This window comes from Hippichthys cyanospilos, chromosome 3 (assembly GCF_059441005.1).
Source record: "Hippichthys cyanospilos isolate Australia breed blue-spotted pipefish chromosome 3, RoL_Hcya_1.0, whole genome shotgun sequence".
In the NCBI taxonomy this organism is placed as follows: domain Eukaryota; kingdom Metazoa; phylum Chordata; class Actinopteri; order Syngnathiformes; family Syngnathidae; genus Hippichthys; species Hippichthys cyanospilos.
The window spans coordinates 27,944,955-27,958,152 of record NC_142371.1 but is presented as its reverse complement, the minus strand read 5'-3'; the positions used below and the strand labels follow the sequence as shown (position 1 = coordinate 27,958,152).

General features: G+C 44.2%; 1 protein-coding gene across 1 annotated transcript; it reads right to left on the bottom strand.

Moving 5' to 3' along the window:
• Positions 1 to 9,164: 9,164 nt before the first annotated feature.
• Positions 9,165 to 12,890, bottom strand: LOC148426672 (terminal nucleotidyltransferase 5A-like). The gene is made up of 2 exons (XM_088411452.1): positions 12,579 to 12,890; positions 9,165 to 10,745 (listed from the first exon to the last, which is right to left on the bottom strand). Exons 1-2 carry the CDS (start codon positions 12,732 to 12,734, stop codon positions 9,717 to 9,719), a joined length of 1,185 nt encoding a protein of 394 aa, XP_088267578.1. The 5' UTR covers positions 12,735 to 12,890; the 3' UTR covers positions 9,165 to 9,716.
• Between the last annotated feature and the right edge of the window lie 308 nt (positions 12,891 to 13,198).

Below are 13,198 nucleotides of genomic sequence, written 5' to 3'. Positions count from 1 at the left end.
GGCTGTTGTTGGTCGCTGGAGCCCTTCTTTAATTGCTGCCACCCATCAGCTCAGTCTGCAGGCTGCCTACCTTCCGGGTGTCCTGAACCAGGTAGCGGACTCGTCTCGTGGGGTTTCAGCGCCAGGGGAGTGGCGTCTACAGCCGGAGATTGTGCTTGCATATGAGCTCGTTGCGGCCAAGTGGAGGTCGACCTCTTTGCCATGCTAGAGTGGACTCACTGTCCCCTTTGGTTCTCTCTGATGGAGGTCAGCAGTCCACTGGGGCAGGATGCCCTGGCGCACTCATGGCCGTTTTGTCTCCCATACGCCCCCCCCCCCCCCCCTCCCCTGATCTGGACGATGCTTCAGAGGGTCCATCAGGAGGGCCACACCCTGTAGCTGATGGCCGTTTTGGCCGACACGGACATGGTTCCCTCTGCTCCACAGCCTGTGTTTTGCCGACCCTTGGCAGGTTCCAGCCCGTGTGGCATCCCCACCCTCATTGACTTCGCCTGTGTGTGTGTGGCCTCTGAGGGGCCTGACCCATTGCTGAGCTGCTGCTCTGATTCAGTCAGGTGCATTATTGTCAACGGCAGGGCTCCTTCCACGCGCTTGTTGTCTAACAACAGATGGGAGTTCTTTGTGTCGTAGTGCATGACGCTTGCCACGGACCCAGTGGCTTCCTCTGTTCCTGCTGTCTTGGAATTTCTGCAGTCTCTCTTGGATAAGGGTCGCTCACCTTCCATGTTGAAGGTGTATGTCGCTGCCAATGCGGCCCGCTACGCGGCGGTTGATGGCGACCTGATACGGCGCCACTTGCTTGTTTCTTCTTCATGAAAGGGGCCCGGTGTCTCCGACCCTACAGTGTGCCATGCACCGGTGCCTGGAACCTGCGCGTAGTGCTTAATTTCTTGTGCCAGCCTCCTTTTGAACCCCTGTGTGAGGTGCCTTCAAGTGGGTTTCTCTGAAGACTGCGTTTTTGCTCGTCGTTGTCTGGGCCAAATGAGTTGCAATTGCATGCCCTGTCCTGTCATCCCTTCCTGCGTCAACAGGCACCCTGATGGAGGTGCGGTCACTCTGTAGCAGAAAGCGCTTTTGTTCTGAAGGTGCAACCCTCTTCCTATCTCAACAAACCTTTTGCGTATCATTTGTTTCGTGCCCCCGCCTGGGGACGCTGGGACCTCTGCCGTCTTCTAGTGCCCTGTGCGGGCACTGCTTCCTTATGTCCTTATGTTTGTCTCACTGGACCGTTAACGTGATCACGCATGCTTGCGGGGATTTGGAACACCCCTTACCTTCGAGTGTCTGCAGCCCATTCTACTAGGAGTGTCGCGACTTCTTGAGCTCGACTGAAAGGGGTTCCCTTTGAGAATGTTTGTGCTGCTGCTTCCTTGTCGTCACCTGACACTTTTGCCAGGTTCTACTATGTGGATGTTGCAGCCCCCCATTCTATGTATATGCTCCTGGGCTCCTCGGGGGCATCTATGTAAGGTTGAGGTGAATAGCGTGGTCTCCTCGTGACTTCGCTGTTATTCGTCATTCCTAGATTTTACCACTGCCTCTGGGGTGAAATAGAACGACAGTTACGTGTTTAATAGTGGTTCTATGATCCCCGAATGACCACTAGAGTTACTTGTCATTCGAATTCCTTGTCCTCACGTTGTTTGCGCGAGTCTGTTCTGAGGGACAGACTAACGGGTGACGCTGCCTTATATATGTCCCTGGTGTCCTATACATGAGGTTTTTGATGGTATACATTCTCATCTTGCGCTTGTGCGAAGGCTTATTCCGTGCTTTTATCACCGCCTCTAACAGTCATCCGGGGTTGATATAACCACTGTTACATATATAACTGTTGTTTTTTGTTGTGGGGTCCAGCCAAGCATAATGGTCAACTCAGTCTTATGTGTTTAAAACAGTGTGTCTGCTTTGACAATTACTCTGATCTTTCTGGTTTTGTGGGGTGCAGTCAAGTATTATGTCCATGTGATACACACACTTGTTGCTTGTTTTACTGTGTTTGTGGGGACCCCGTAACATATTTTAAATTGTTCCTATAAATGGTAGTTAACAGTGTTTTTCATCTTTGACGGACAAAACTACAATCAGAAATTGTGTCTTCTCGTAATTGATAATGGGCTCAGATTCTACCAGCCACTCGAGGCGTCACATACGGAGACTTTAGGCTGCGTCAGGCTATCTTGTGCACCGTTTCCCACTTCGGTGGTTTTCTGTTGGCAACATAGGACTCAAATGTCAGCTCTATTGAGTAGAATGTATATCGTATGAGGGCCAAAAGTCATTAAAGTTTCAAAAGGTGATTTATGTAATATTACTTCATAATTTATATCGATGTTCAACATTTTTAGGATGAAGGACAATCGACTGTGACCGAATCTGCAGAGCCAGTGATGACCAGGGCCGCACAGCAGCCTTCTCAGTGATCTACAAACTCAGAGGCAGAGGTACGTATCCCATTGGCTCAACCTGACTGGTCTTAAGCTGTTGGCGTTGCCGTCTCATAGACCTCTGCAGATTACACAAGTCTTGGAAAGTATGTTGTGTTCCCTCGTAATAGTCAATAAAGCTTTCAGTCTGATATAGGGTTTACTCAGATTGTTGAGTATTGTGGGGTCCAGTTAAGCAACTTGGTCAACTCAGTCTTATGTCTGTAAAACAGTGTGTCTGCTTTGACACTTACTCCAATCTTTCTTGTTTTGTGGGGTCCAGTCAGCACTTGTTGCTTGTTTTACTGTGTTTGTGGGGACCCCGTAAAGTATTTTAAATAGTTCCCATAAATGGTCGATAACAGTGTTTTTCATCTTTGATGGACAAAACTACAATCAGAAATTGTGTCTTCTCGTAATTGATAATGGGCTCAGAATCTACCAGCCACTCAAGGCGTCACATATGGAGACTTTAGGCTGTGTCTGCCTATCTTGTGCACCATTTCCACTCTTGGTGGTTGTCTGTAGGCAACGTAGGACTCAAATGTCATTCAAAACAGCACAATACTGTCAAGGGCAAGTCATTTTGGAATAAGCTCTATAAATTGGATTCACATAATTTCTGAAATGGTTATTGTATAAGGGCCAAAAGTCATAAAAGTATGAAAAGGTGATTTATGTCCTATTACATTGTAAATTATATCAATGTTCAACATGTTTAGGATGAAGGACAATCACAATTGACTGACCGAAAGGGCGGAGCCGGTTATGACCAGGCCCGCATAGCAGCCTTCTCAGCGATCTACAAACTCAGAGATAGAGGTACGTATCCCATTGGCTCAACCTGACTGGCCTTAAGCTGTTAGCATTTCTGTCTCATAGACCTCTGCAAATTACACAAGTCTTGGAAAGTATGTTGTGCTCCCTCGTGATAGTCCATCAAGTTTTCAGTCTGATATAGGATTTACTCAGGTTGTTGTGTATTGTGGGGTCCAGTTGAGCATTTTGGTCAACTCAGTCTTATCTCTGTAAAACAGTGTGTCTGTTTTGACACTTACTACAACCATTCTGGTTTTGTGGGGTCCAGTCAGCACTTGTTGCTTGTTTTACTGTGTTTGTGGGGACCCCGTAAAATATTTTAAATAGTTCCCATAAATGGTAGTTAACAGTGATTTTCATCTATGACGGACAAAACTGCAATAAGAAATTGTGTCTTCTTGTAATTGATAATGGGCTCAGAATCTACCAGCCACTCAAGACGTCATATACGGAGACTTTAGGCTGTGTCTGGCTATCGTGTGCACCATTTCCACTCTTGGTGGTTTTCTGTAGGCAACATAGGGCTCAAATGTCATACAGAACATCACAATACTGTCAAGCGCAAGTCATTTGGAATAAACTCGATGAAGTGGATTCGCATAATTTCTAAAATGTTTATTGTATAAGGGCCAAAAGTCATAAAAGTATGAAAAGGTGATTTATGTCCTATTACTTTATAAATTATATCAATGTTCAACATGTTTAGGATGAAGGACAATCGACTATGACCGAATCTGCAGAGCCGGCGATGACCAGGGCTGCACAGCAGCCTTTTCAGAGATCTGCAAGCTTAGAGATAAAGGTACGCATCCCATCGGCTCAACCTGACTGGTCTTAAGCAGTTGACGTTTCTGTCTCATAGACTTCTGCAGATTACACAAGTCTTGCAAAGTATGTTGTGCTCCCTTGTGATAGTCAATCAAGTTTTCAGTCTGATATAGGGTTTACTCAGATTGTTGTGTATTGTGGGGTCCAGTTGAGCCTTTTGGTCAACTCAGTCTTATGTCTATAAAACAGTGTGTCTGCTTTGACAATTACTCCGATCTTTCTGGTTTTGTGGGGTCCAGTCAGGTATTATGTCCATGTGGTACACACTCTTGGTGCTTGTTTTACTATGTTTGTGGGGACCCCGTGAAATATTTCAAACTGCTCCCATAAATGGCAGCTAACAGTCTTTTTCGTCTTTGACGTACAAAACTGATATCATAAATAGCCTCTTCTCTTAATTGATAATGGGCTCAGAATCTACCAATCACTTATGCTATCTCATACGGAGACTTTAGGCTGCTTCAGGGCTATCTTTGTCACCATTTCCAACTTTGGTGATTTTCAGTAGGCAATGTATTACTCAAATGTCATTGAGAAGAGTGCAATCCAGTCAAGAGCGAGTCATTTGGTATAACCTATATTAATTGGCTTCACCTATTTTCTCAAATCTTTGTATTATGAGGGCCAGAAGTTGTAAAAGTATGAAAAGGTGATTTATGTTGTTTCGCTACAAACGCAAGAGAGATTTTTGTAAACATTGTAACAAGGCTGACTGGCATATATTACAAGTGCATCACAGTAGACCATGTTACGTGGGCAGACCAATGCACCAATCACTTTGTGCACAGCTACTGTATACTGTATGTGGTGGAAAGGCAGGATGAAGTTGCACTGCGACAGCACATCAATGAATGGGTTAGTTGGGATGCTGAACTAAATGCACTGTGAAACGATCTTGAATGAATTGTGCTAAAGATTGTTTTTTTAAGTGTTTTTGATTTGTTATGTTTTTCTTTTCTTTTTTTTAAAGGTCGGAACCCTGTCAAAGAGGCATTGGGTAAAGGAGGAGATCCTGGACATCGATAAACACATGATGACCTTCATTACACTGTCCCACGGAACAGTGATTGCGATAAGTGCCTTGAAAAATAACACTTAGCACTCAAAAACCACAAAACAGTGTTTTCAAAACCTACAAAATCTAACATACTTGTGCTGTATCGAACAATTTAAAAGTTCAGAAGGGAAAAGAATAAATGCCTGTGTCCCCTTGCCAAATTCGTCAAGTGGCTTTGCAGTAGTGTGTGATGCCTTCAGTCTGAGCAGATTCAATATAATACTGGTTATTCTCATGAAAAAAAAAACTGTAAAACAATTCTCCATATACAGAATACTAACATGAGTCTGCCAGTTGTTTCACATTACTGTTTTGGAGTGACAAATGTGGAATGGCTCCACAAAGTAGTGATAATACGAGTTGTCTGACATTTGTGTAAAGGACTATGGAAGGGTACCCAGGAAGGTTCTAAAACCAAACCGTGTGTGAGGGGTACCCAGGAAGGTTCTAAAACCAAACCGTGTGTCAGTGGTACCCAGGATGGCAGAAAAACCAGGTAGTGTGTAAGGGAAACCCACAAAGCCAGAAAAGCCAGACGGTGTGTATAGATACTAACCCCAGAAGTGATGAAAACCAAACATGTCCCCACATGGCAGTCTGTATTCAGGTCAATTCCTCAAACTTTGCCTAAATGGGAATTTGAAGTGATGATAATTTTTCCCCCGATTTTAGGATGTTGCCTGATTTTTTTCAGGGCTGTAGAGCCTTCAGAAAGGTGGGTTCCCACAAAGGGGGGTCTGGTCTTGTGTCCCATCAATGTAACAAAAACAAGTATGTGTGTGTGTGTGTGTGTATGATGTGTTTTCTCAAAACTAGGCTTATGTCACTGAGATTATAGAAAAAAACTCATTTCTGACATGTTCATTTTGGAATGTCTACAAAAACTGTGTCCTTATCTACTTATGGTCTTGACTTTCATTTGCCAGCTGCCAAAATTTTCAAATTGTAATGGGGGTGTATAAAAAGTAGGGATTACTAGATGATGTGCACCATTGGAAGACAAACAAGCCAAAACTTTAAAAGAGTTTTTTTTCTACTTGACTATATCATTACTTTGTGAAAATGCATTTTATATATATATATATATATATATATATATATATATATATATATATATATATATATATATATATATATATATATATATATATATATATATAGGAATAGTCCTCTGCAATTACATACAATCAAATTCAACAAATTCAACCTTTTTCCATTGCGAAAGGTGTGGAGGGGTTTAAAGTTTGGTGTGTAAAGCCTAAAGGCTGTTCTCTGCAGCATGGGTGGCAAAACCGCCATCCCAAGGGAAAGTATGATGAAATTACCCCCCCACCCCCCACCCCCATCCTACTCTTATGTTGCTTTCATCACACAAACTAAAAAGCAGAAAAGCGCACAATAAAAATTTAAGAGCGTCGTTTAGCTGCTTGATGCAGGCTTTTTAATTGAACTCAAAGGCAGTAAGAAAATTGTTCAAGGATAGTCCACACTGAATCATCATCATCATCATCACATGCTGATCTATGTTTGTTTAAAAAAATGTGAAGGCAACTTCCACAATGGGCCTCTGTGCAGGGGAAGACGGGTCATCAATCAGGCCAAGCAGCTGGGGACTCCAAAGGCACCAGCACTTTTACACTCAGGAAACGCAAACGTCTTCCTCTGCAAATTTTATTGAATGATTTTGGGGTTTATAAGGTGTGAGCATTCCAAGGCAATTAAGCAAATGACCCCCAAGTAGCACAGAGGCAATTCCGCAGCATGGAAGCGCTGGTTGTGCAGACTTGAAAGGAATGTGGAGATGAAATGCTTGATACTTGCTCCACAATGAGCAAGCAGGTAGGGGGGGCGGGGGGTGTCACTGTCGAAATATTTTACACATGCAGAGGCCTTTTTTGACGGTTAATCTCAGCATATGTGGCTGCACGTAAACTCATATTGGAAGCATTAATTACAACTTGTGACAGCCACGGATGTGATATAAGCTTATGGAGCTCATTTCCTGCTTAACGCTGTTTTGTTTTATGTTCTGGGGCTCCTTGTGGTGTAGGGAACGGTGCCGGACTTCATACGTCTAATTAGTTCATGTAAGCCAAACATGTCATTTCCTTGAATAGATGCCATGTTCATGTAAAATAGATACGCATCTCACAGTTCATATTTTCTTTTTTAAACGCCCTTAAGGAAGTCTGTAGCTTTAGCTTGTAGGCTGTCATGGCCAGTTAGGAGTCACTGCTGAACTCTGTTGCTAACTGTAACCATTAGAGGTGTGCCAGTAAATTACGATTCTCATTTAATATATATAAAATGCCCAAAATGTATTGTATGAATGCAGAATTGACATCAAATGTCCCAAAATTTCTTTTATAAATCAGAAAAAAAAGAATCTGCTTCCTATCGTCTTACTTGAAACTACAGTAGCCATGCAAAATCAAGAGGGAGTCAACAAATAAGTCATTTCATGCCACCGGCGTGCTGTGAAGGTAAACTTCAAAACAAACACACCAAACAATGCAAGACCTCAGACAGAAAAAAGGTCCAGCTATGCATCGAAGGTTAATAACAACAAATATCTAAACGATGTGGGCTTTCTATTAAGTAATAAAAGTGGACATAGAGGATACAAAGAAAACCAATGGTGTTGAAATGTATATTTATTTGACTTAATTATAATAAATGGTGCATTAAATCACCCATAATACCTAATCAAATACCAAGGCTTCTGGCCTCCATTTTAATGGTAGGTATGTCATGAATGAAAACAAAGAATAGACTGGATACTGTTTGTGTGGAAAAAGGCACTTTCTTCGAAACGTAATAAAAGTAAAATAAGAAAATGACATATGTCTGCATTTGTCAGTTTGTCCCACAAAGCAAACTATTCATATCTAAAGCACATCTAAAGATTGAAGCAGAAATCATTGTCAAGAAAATGATTTTGAACTGAAAATTGATTTAAACTTGAATCGCATACCCAAAAATCTGAATCGAATCAAAACATGAGACTTTTAAAGATTCCCACCTCTTGTAACCATTTAGGCAATTTCATTCCAAGATGTCAAAGAAAGCCAAGATTACCATAACACTCAATCCGCCGTATATAGATCTTAACCTTTTGTATCCTCATCACCTCTTGGCATCCCAGAGGGCAGGCAGTGCAGAGATACTACCTAAGAGAAAGACTGCAAAGGAGACAGGCAATAAAAGGAGAAAAAAGAACACAGCTGTAATTCCAGCCAGCCAGTTGTTATATAATGAGATATTTTTCCACCACTGTACACAAATGGGCTCTCTCATAATCAACGGCTTACCGCAATAGACGTCTCGTCCTTTTTACGGTTGAGTAATGACTACTGTATGAGGAAATCAAGCAAAACAAAGTTAAATAGCTAAATCCATTTGTCATCATGAGACTTGCTAAGAATGTTCTCACTCAGATGCCAGTCACATGTGAGAATTCATTATTGGTCCTGTTATAAACTGAAGGCTATATGCAAAGGCAGAACCGGTGGATTCGGCTTCTCCATCCTTCCTTGCTACGGCTTTATCGCCGTAAGGATTTTGGACCGTGACTCGGATATAGTGTCAGTCAAGCAACAGGGTTAGCTTTCCATCTGTATCATGGGTGAGAGAACAGGCCGGCCTTTGTAAAAAAATTTAAAAAAAGGCTTTAGTATCAGAGTAGAGAGAAGCCATTGTGCTTGAGAAAAGCCTCCTCATGGTTCATGTCCTCAGATCGTAACGGATCCTCGGCCCCCGTCGGACAAAGTAGACGTGCGTCGCACTGGAGCTGCTGGCTGGAAAGCAGTCTCCTTGATGAGCTCAAGTAGATGAGAAACAAGCACTCGTGGTATGCATCCGTCTAAAAGAGCACACGGTCCCATCGGCACAATTCCACGTGACTCATGAATGAATTTAAGGCTTACTTTGCCTGATTTCGTCCTGCAAAGGCAACATCCGAGGTACCCTTTTCCCCATCTATCGTGGTAGTTGTAGGACCCAGATGAAAACCAAAATAACCACAAGACTAAAAATGACTTTTCCTTTTTTTTTTAATCTCACAAAAATGAATGCTTCTGCTCCTTAAAGACAGGCGAGAGTATTCTAGAGACAAAAAAAACCTGAATGCACAGTTCTCACGTTACAAACATCTTGAGAATATTTCACAGGTCATTTTAGGCACTTGGAATCATAAACCAATACCAAAGACAAAAGCAATTCCCTTTATGAGCAAAAATACATCTTTGGTCCTGTATTTTATGAAAAATTAAAAGCCAGAGTATGAAAAAAAACATGTCTCTAAAGATTGTATTTCTATAAAAAGCTTCACAAAGATTTCTTTTTTTTTTTTTCTCAATTTTAAATAAGACATTATCGCTACATCTTTAACAAAATGACCAGCAATCTCAAGGACGATGCGTGTCGGCTCAATCGAAGGTACAGCAGAACAGGATCGTTTCGGGTGTTTCTTTCAATCGAGTCATATTTGGCAAACGTGTGTGTGTTTTTTTTTTTGGTTTTTGTCTGTGTTCAGTCTTCTTTCTGCAAGAAGATACAAAAGCAATCCATCTTTGGGTACCTGGGCCTCAGCTGCAGGGCAGCCACGTCTGATAGGAAGCGGCGCACGGCGAGACGTGCGGCGCCTGCACGTGCGCCACGTAGTAATTGCTGAAGTTAATGTCCTGCACGTAGGGCGCCGGCTGGTAGTAACACGTGACGTTGGTCACGGTGGGGATGGCGTTCTGCTCGGCCAGCACCTTCAGCGCCAGCATGGAGATGAGGCTGAGCGTCTGGCGCCGCTCGTGACCCATCAGGCAAACGGTGCTCTCGTTGACCACCTGGTACAGCGTCATCAGGCACTCGTAGCGTTTGTGCTCCATGCCGGCGAAGTGGTTTTGGAGGTAAGCCTCCAGTTTCCTCTGCTGCTCGCCAATGTCGGAGAAGTCAATGAAGAAGCGCGAGCACATGTAGCGCTGCATCTGCTTCATGTCCGACTCGGAGGCCGCTCGGAAGCCCCGCACGAGCAGGTGGCAGTACTTCAACAGGCCGCCCCCTCGGATCTCCTCGGGGCTCCTCGTGGCTATGGTCCTGTGACACAAATGATCCATGGCCTCCTGAAAGTCGCCGTACACGCTCTCGCCGACGACCGTGGGGTGAAAGCTCTCCGACATGGGGGTCTCCGAGCAACGGTCGAACAAGAGCAGAGAGTCGAGGCAAATCTGGAAGGAGTCCACGCTGAACTCAAACTGCCGCCTCAAAGAGTCCACAAATTTTAGCTCCACGTTCTTGCCCGTGTTGTTGGACAGCGAGATGAGACTCCAGCGGTCCGCGTCATTACAGACTTTCACCAGTTTTTGCACGTAGGCCTCTTTGAGGGTCAGTGCCGTGATACGCTCCTTGGACACTCCTGGGGGAAGGAAATCGAAGAGGCAGTCCAACACCACGTCCTTCACCAGTCGGAAAGCCTGGTCGTCCTTCAGGGACACGCCGAAGATCAGGTCCAGGTCCTTATAGCCCAGGCCCGTGTCCTGGTGGAGCACGTGGCTGGCGGCCGAGCCGTTCAGCCTCACGTCTTTCACGCACACCCCCTTGTCCTCCAGCCGCGCCCGCACCACCTAGACGAGACACACGCATATGCGGCGCCGCATTAAGATACGCGCATTCAAATACCGTACGTTGTAATGAGCTGCTTTGCGAAAGCCAGATCAATACTCTTCTCTCAAAGTCCGTTTCATCCGCATCGACTTCGGCCTGAATGAACGCGGTTGAGGCCGAACGCAGCGCGACAGCCTCAAACTGTCTCATCTTATCACACGCGCAGACTGTGACACGTATATATTTGCGAGCGCCCTGCGCACTGGCGCCGACTTGATGAGAAAACCTTTGCCTTGTGGCTTTACGTCTCAGCTTGTGGATCATCAAGGATCAGCTAGGTTTCCTTTCCTTTCCTCTCCTAGTGACCAGGAAAATGGTTCAACATAAGTATTTTGTCACACATCGAGAGGAGGATTCACATCTATCGATATCGTTAAAATACAGGGGATCTAAAAAAGACCCTTGTGGAATTCCTCAATTGCCTGTGTGAGAAATAGTGAGGTAGATTATCTATCTATCTGAAGGATAGGGTCATAACTGAAAGCACACCACATTGCGTGGCCCTATTTATAAACTGCACACTCAACTATCTATGGCAAGGAAGAACTCATGATCCAAAGCAAACCACACCGTGTGTCATCTCTCTGTGGAAGGATCATGATCCAATCAAAATTCATCAATCTGTAAAACTACACAAGGTCTTTATGAGTCTTCGTTGCAGACACAGACGTACTTGATCCTGTATCTCCCACATGGCACTGACCCATCAGATTAGAGAGCGTTAACTCTTACAGCGCTCACATAAGACCTGTTTAAGTTTACTGGGTCAGGCGACGGGGAAAAAAAGTTTTTTTTTTTTTTTTCCTAAAAGGCAAGGCAACCCCTCGCACATTTCTTAACAGCTCATAATGACTCATCCCGGGAGAACGCGAACCCTGCCAGTACTGATGTCACATCCAAGAATGTGAACGCTCAGATTTACATCAGGCAGTGCTCCTGCAGGAGCTGTAAGTGTGGCTCTCAGGCAGGCGCTGGAGGTGAAACCCTAGCAGGAACGAAGCGCATGTCTTTCCTTATATAGTAAGAGACCATTGATAAAAATGACAGCTTGGACTTGCGTAACAAAAGCTGGCTCGCTGTAAGCTGAATAAATATTTACATATCCATGCCTTAAGTTATAAAACAATCTTTTATCCAGCGAGACTATTTGAAAGTTTGTAATCTTCAACGTCATGGACCATCATGATACGACTTACACTATTCTAGTTAGTGGTGACAGGAAATGTAGGGCTATTTGTAAATATTCAATGTTTTTGCTTTAATAATTTATATTTGGCTCTGCAGAGACGGCAGAGAGCATATGTCTCTCCTTCAGGGGGATCCAAACGGCATTCAAGCTTCCTGAACCACTCAACGGAGCATTCATCTTTCCATAACCACAAGCATGAGCTCAGGGCTTTCTAAACTCGCTGAGATCATCATCAACGTGGGAATGATATAAGTGCAGCGTGACCATGAGGCTTGAGATGGACCATAAGAGGAATTTTGACTCATGAGAAAGACGCTATGCAGATAACCAGCTGTCTAAGGGGAGGAAAAAGTGTGTAAGCCACTGGAAATTTGGCGAGGTGGGGGTGGGGGGTGTTTAAATTGCAATTAAACCGATCTCCGTGGTTCGTGTGTAAATGACAGACACTCATACAGACTGAGGACGCACGCCGGAAAAAAAAGTATGCGTATAATGTAAAACTTAAGGGAAATGTTACTCAAGGGGAGCACGTGACTGATTTGACGGTTCAGCGCACGCATTTGTGACGAGTTTGCAACTCAAAGGAACATTTCCATTTCTTTACCTGAACAATTTGCCGGGGGCTCATGGAGAGCGTGGGGAAGTTTCCTCGGCCGTGGATGGGCACAGCTTCTCCTAGGATGGAATCCAAACGCTGCACCTGATCCCAGGACAGAACGCAAAAACGCCGACTCTGCTTCGAGGCATCTCCGCACTCCATGCCGATCAACAGCCCCCAGAGACTCAAAAAAATTTCGAGCGGAACAAATTCCTGTGGGATATTCCACTGAGTGCGTCCCGCTACTGCCGGATGGAGTTCGGGGGGAGGAGGTGTCGGGTCAGCTGTTAGCCGAGAAGTCCGCCCTATGTGCTCAAGAGCCGATTCATAAGGAAGCGCTCGTGTGTTTCAAAGCTCCACCCTCATTAGCATACTGCGCCCTGATTGGTTGCCGTGTTTGGCTATTGACTCCAGTGACGTCACTCTTCTAGCTCTCTCGAGAAGGTTCGTGAAAAGGAGGTGCTGAGATTGGGGGGACTGTTCGTAGCCAGACTTGGACAAAAAAAATGCCTAGTAACAAATATGGCTAAATACATTTTAAACATTTGTTTGTAAATGGCATTTGATTGACAGCATGAAAAAAAATAAAACCAAAAACGCACACATCTGACAAAAGAAGCATTGAG

Coding starts and splice junctions, on each gene's coding strand:
- LOC148426672 (XM_088411452.1), bottom strand. CDS start 12,734: ATGGAGTGCGGAGATGCCTCGAAGCAGAGTCGGCGTTTTTGCGTTCTG. Junction 10,746..12,578: donor GCCCCCGGCAAATTGTTCAG/GTAAAGAAATGG, acceptor TGTCTCGTCTAG/GTGGTGCGGGCGCGGCTGGA.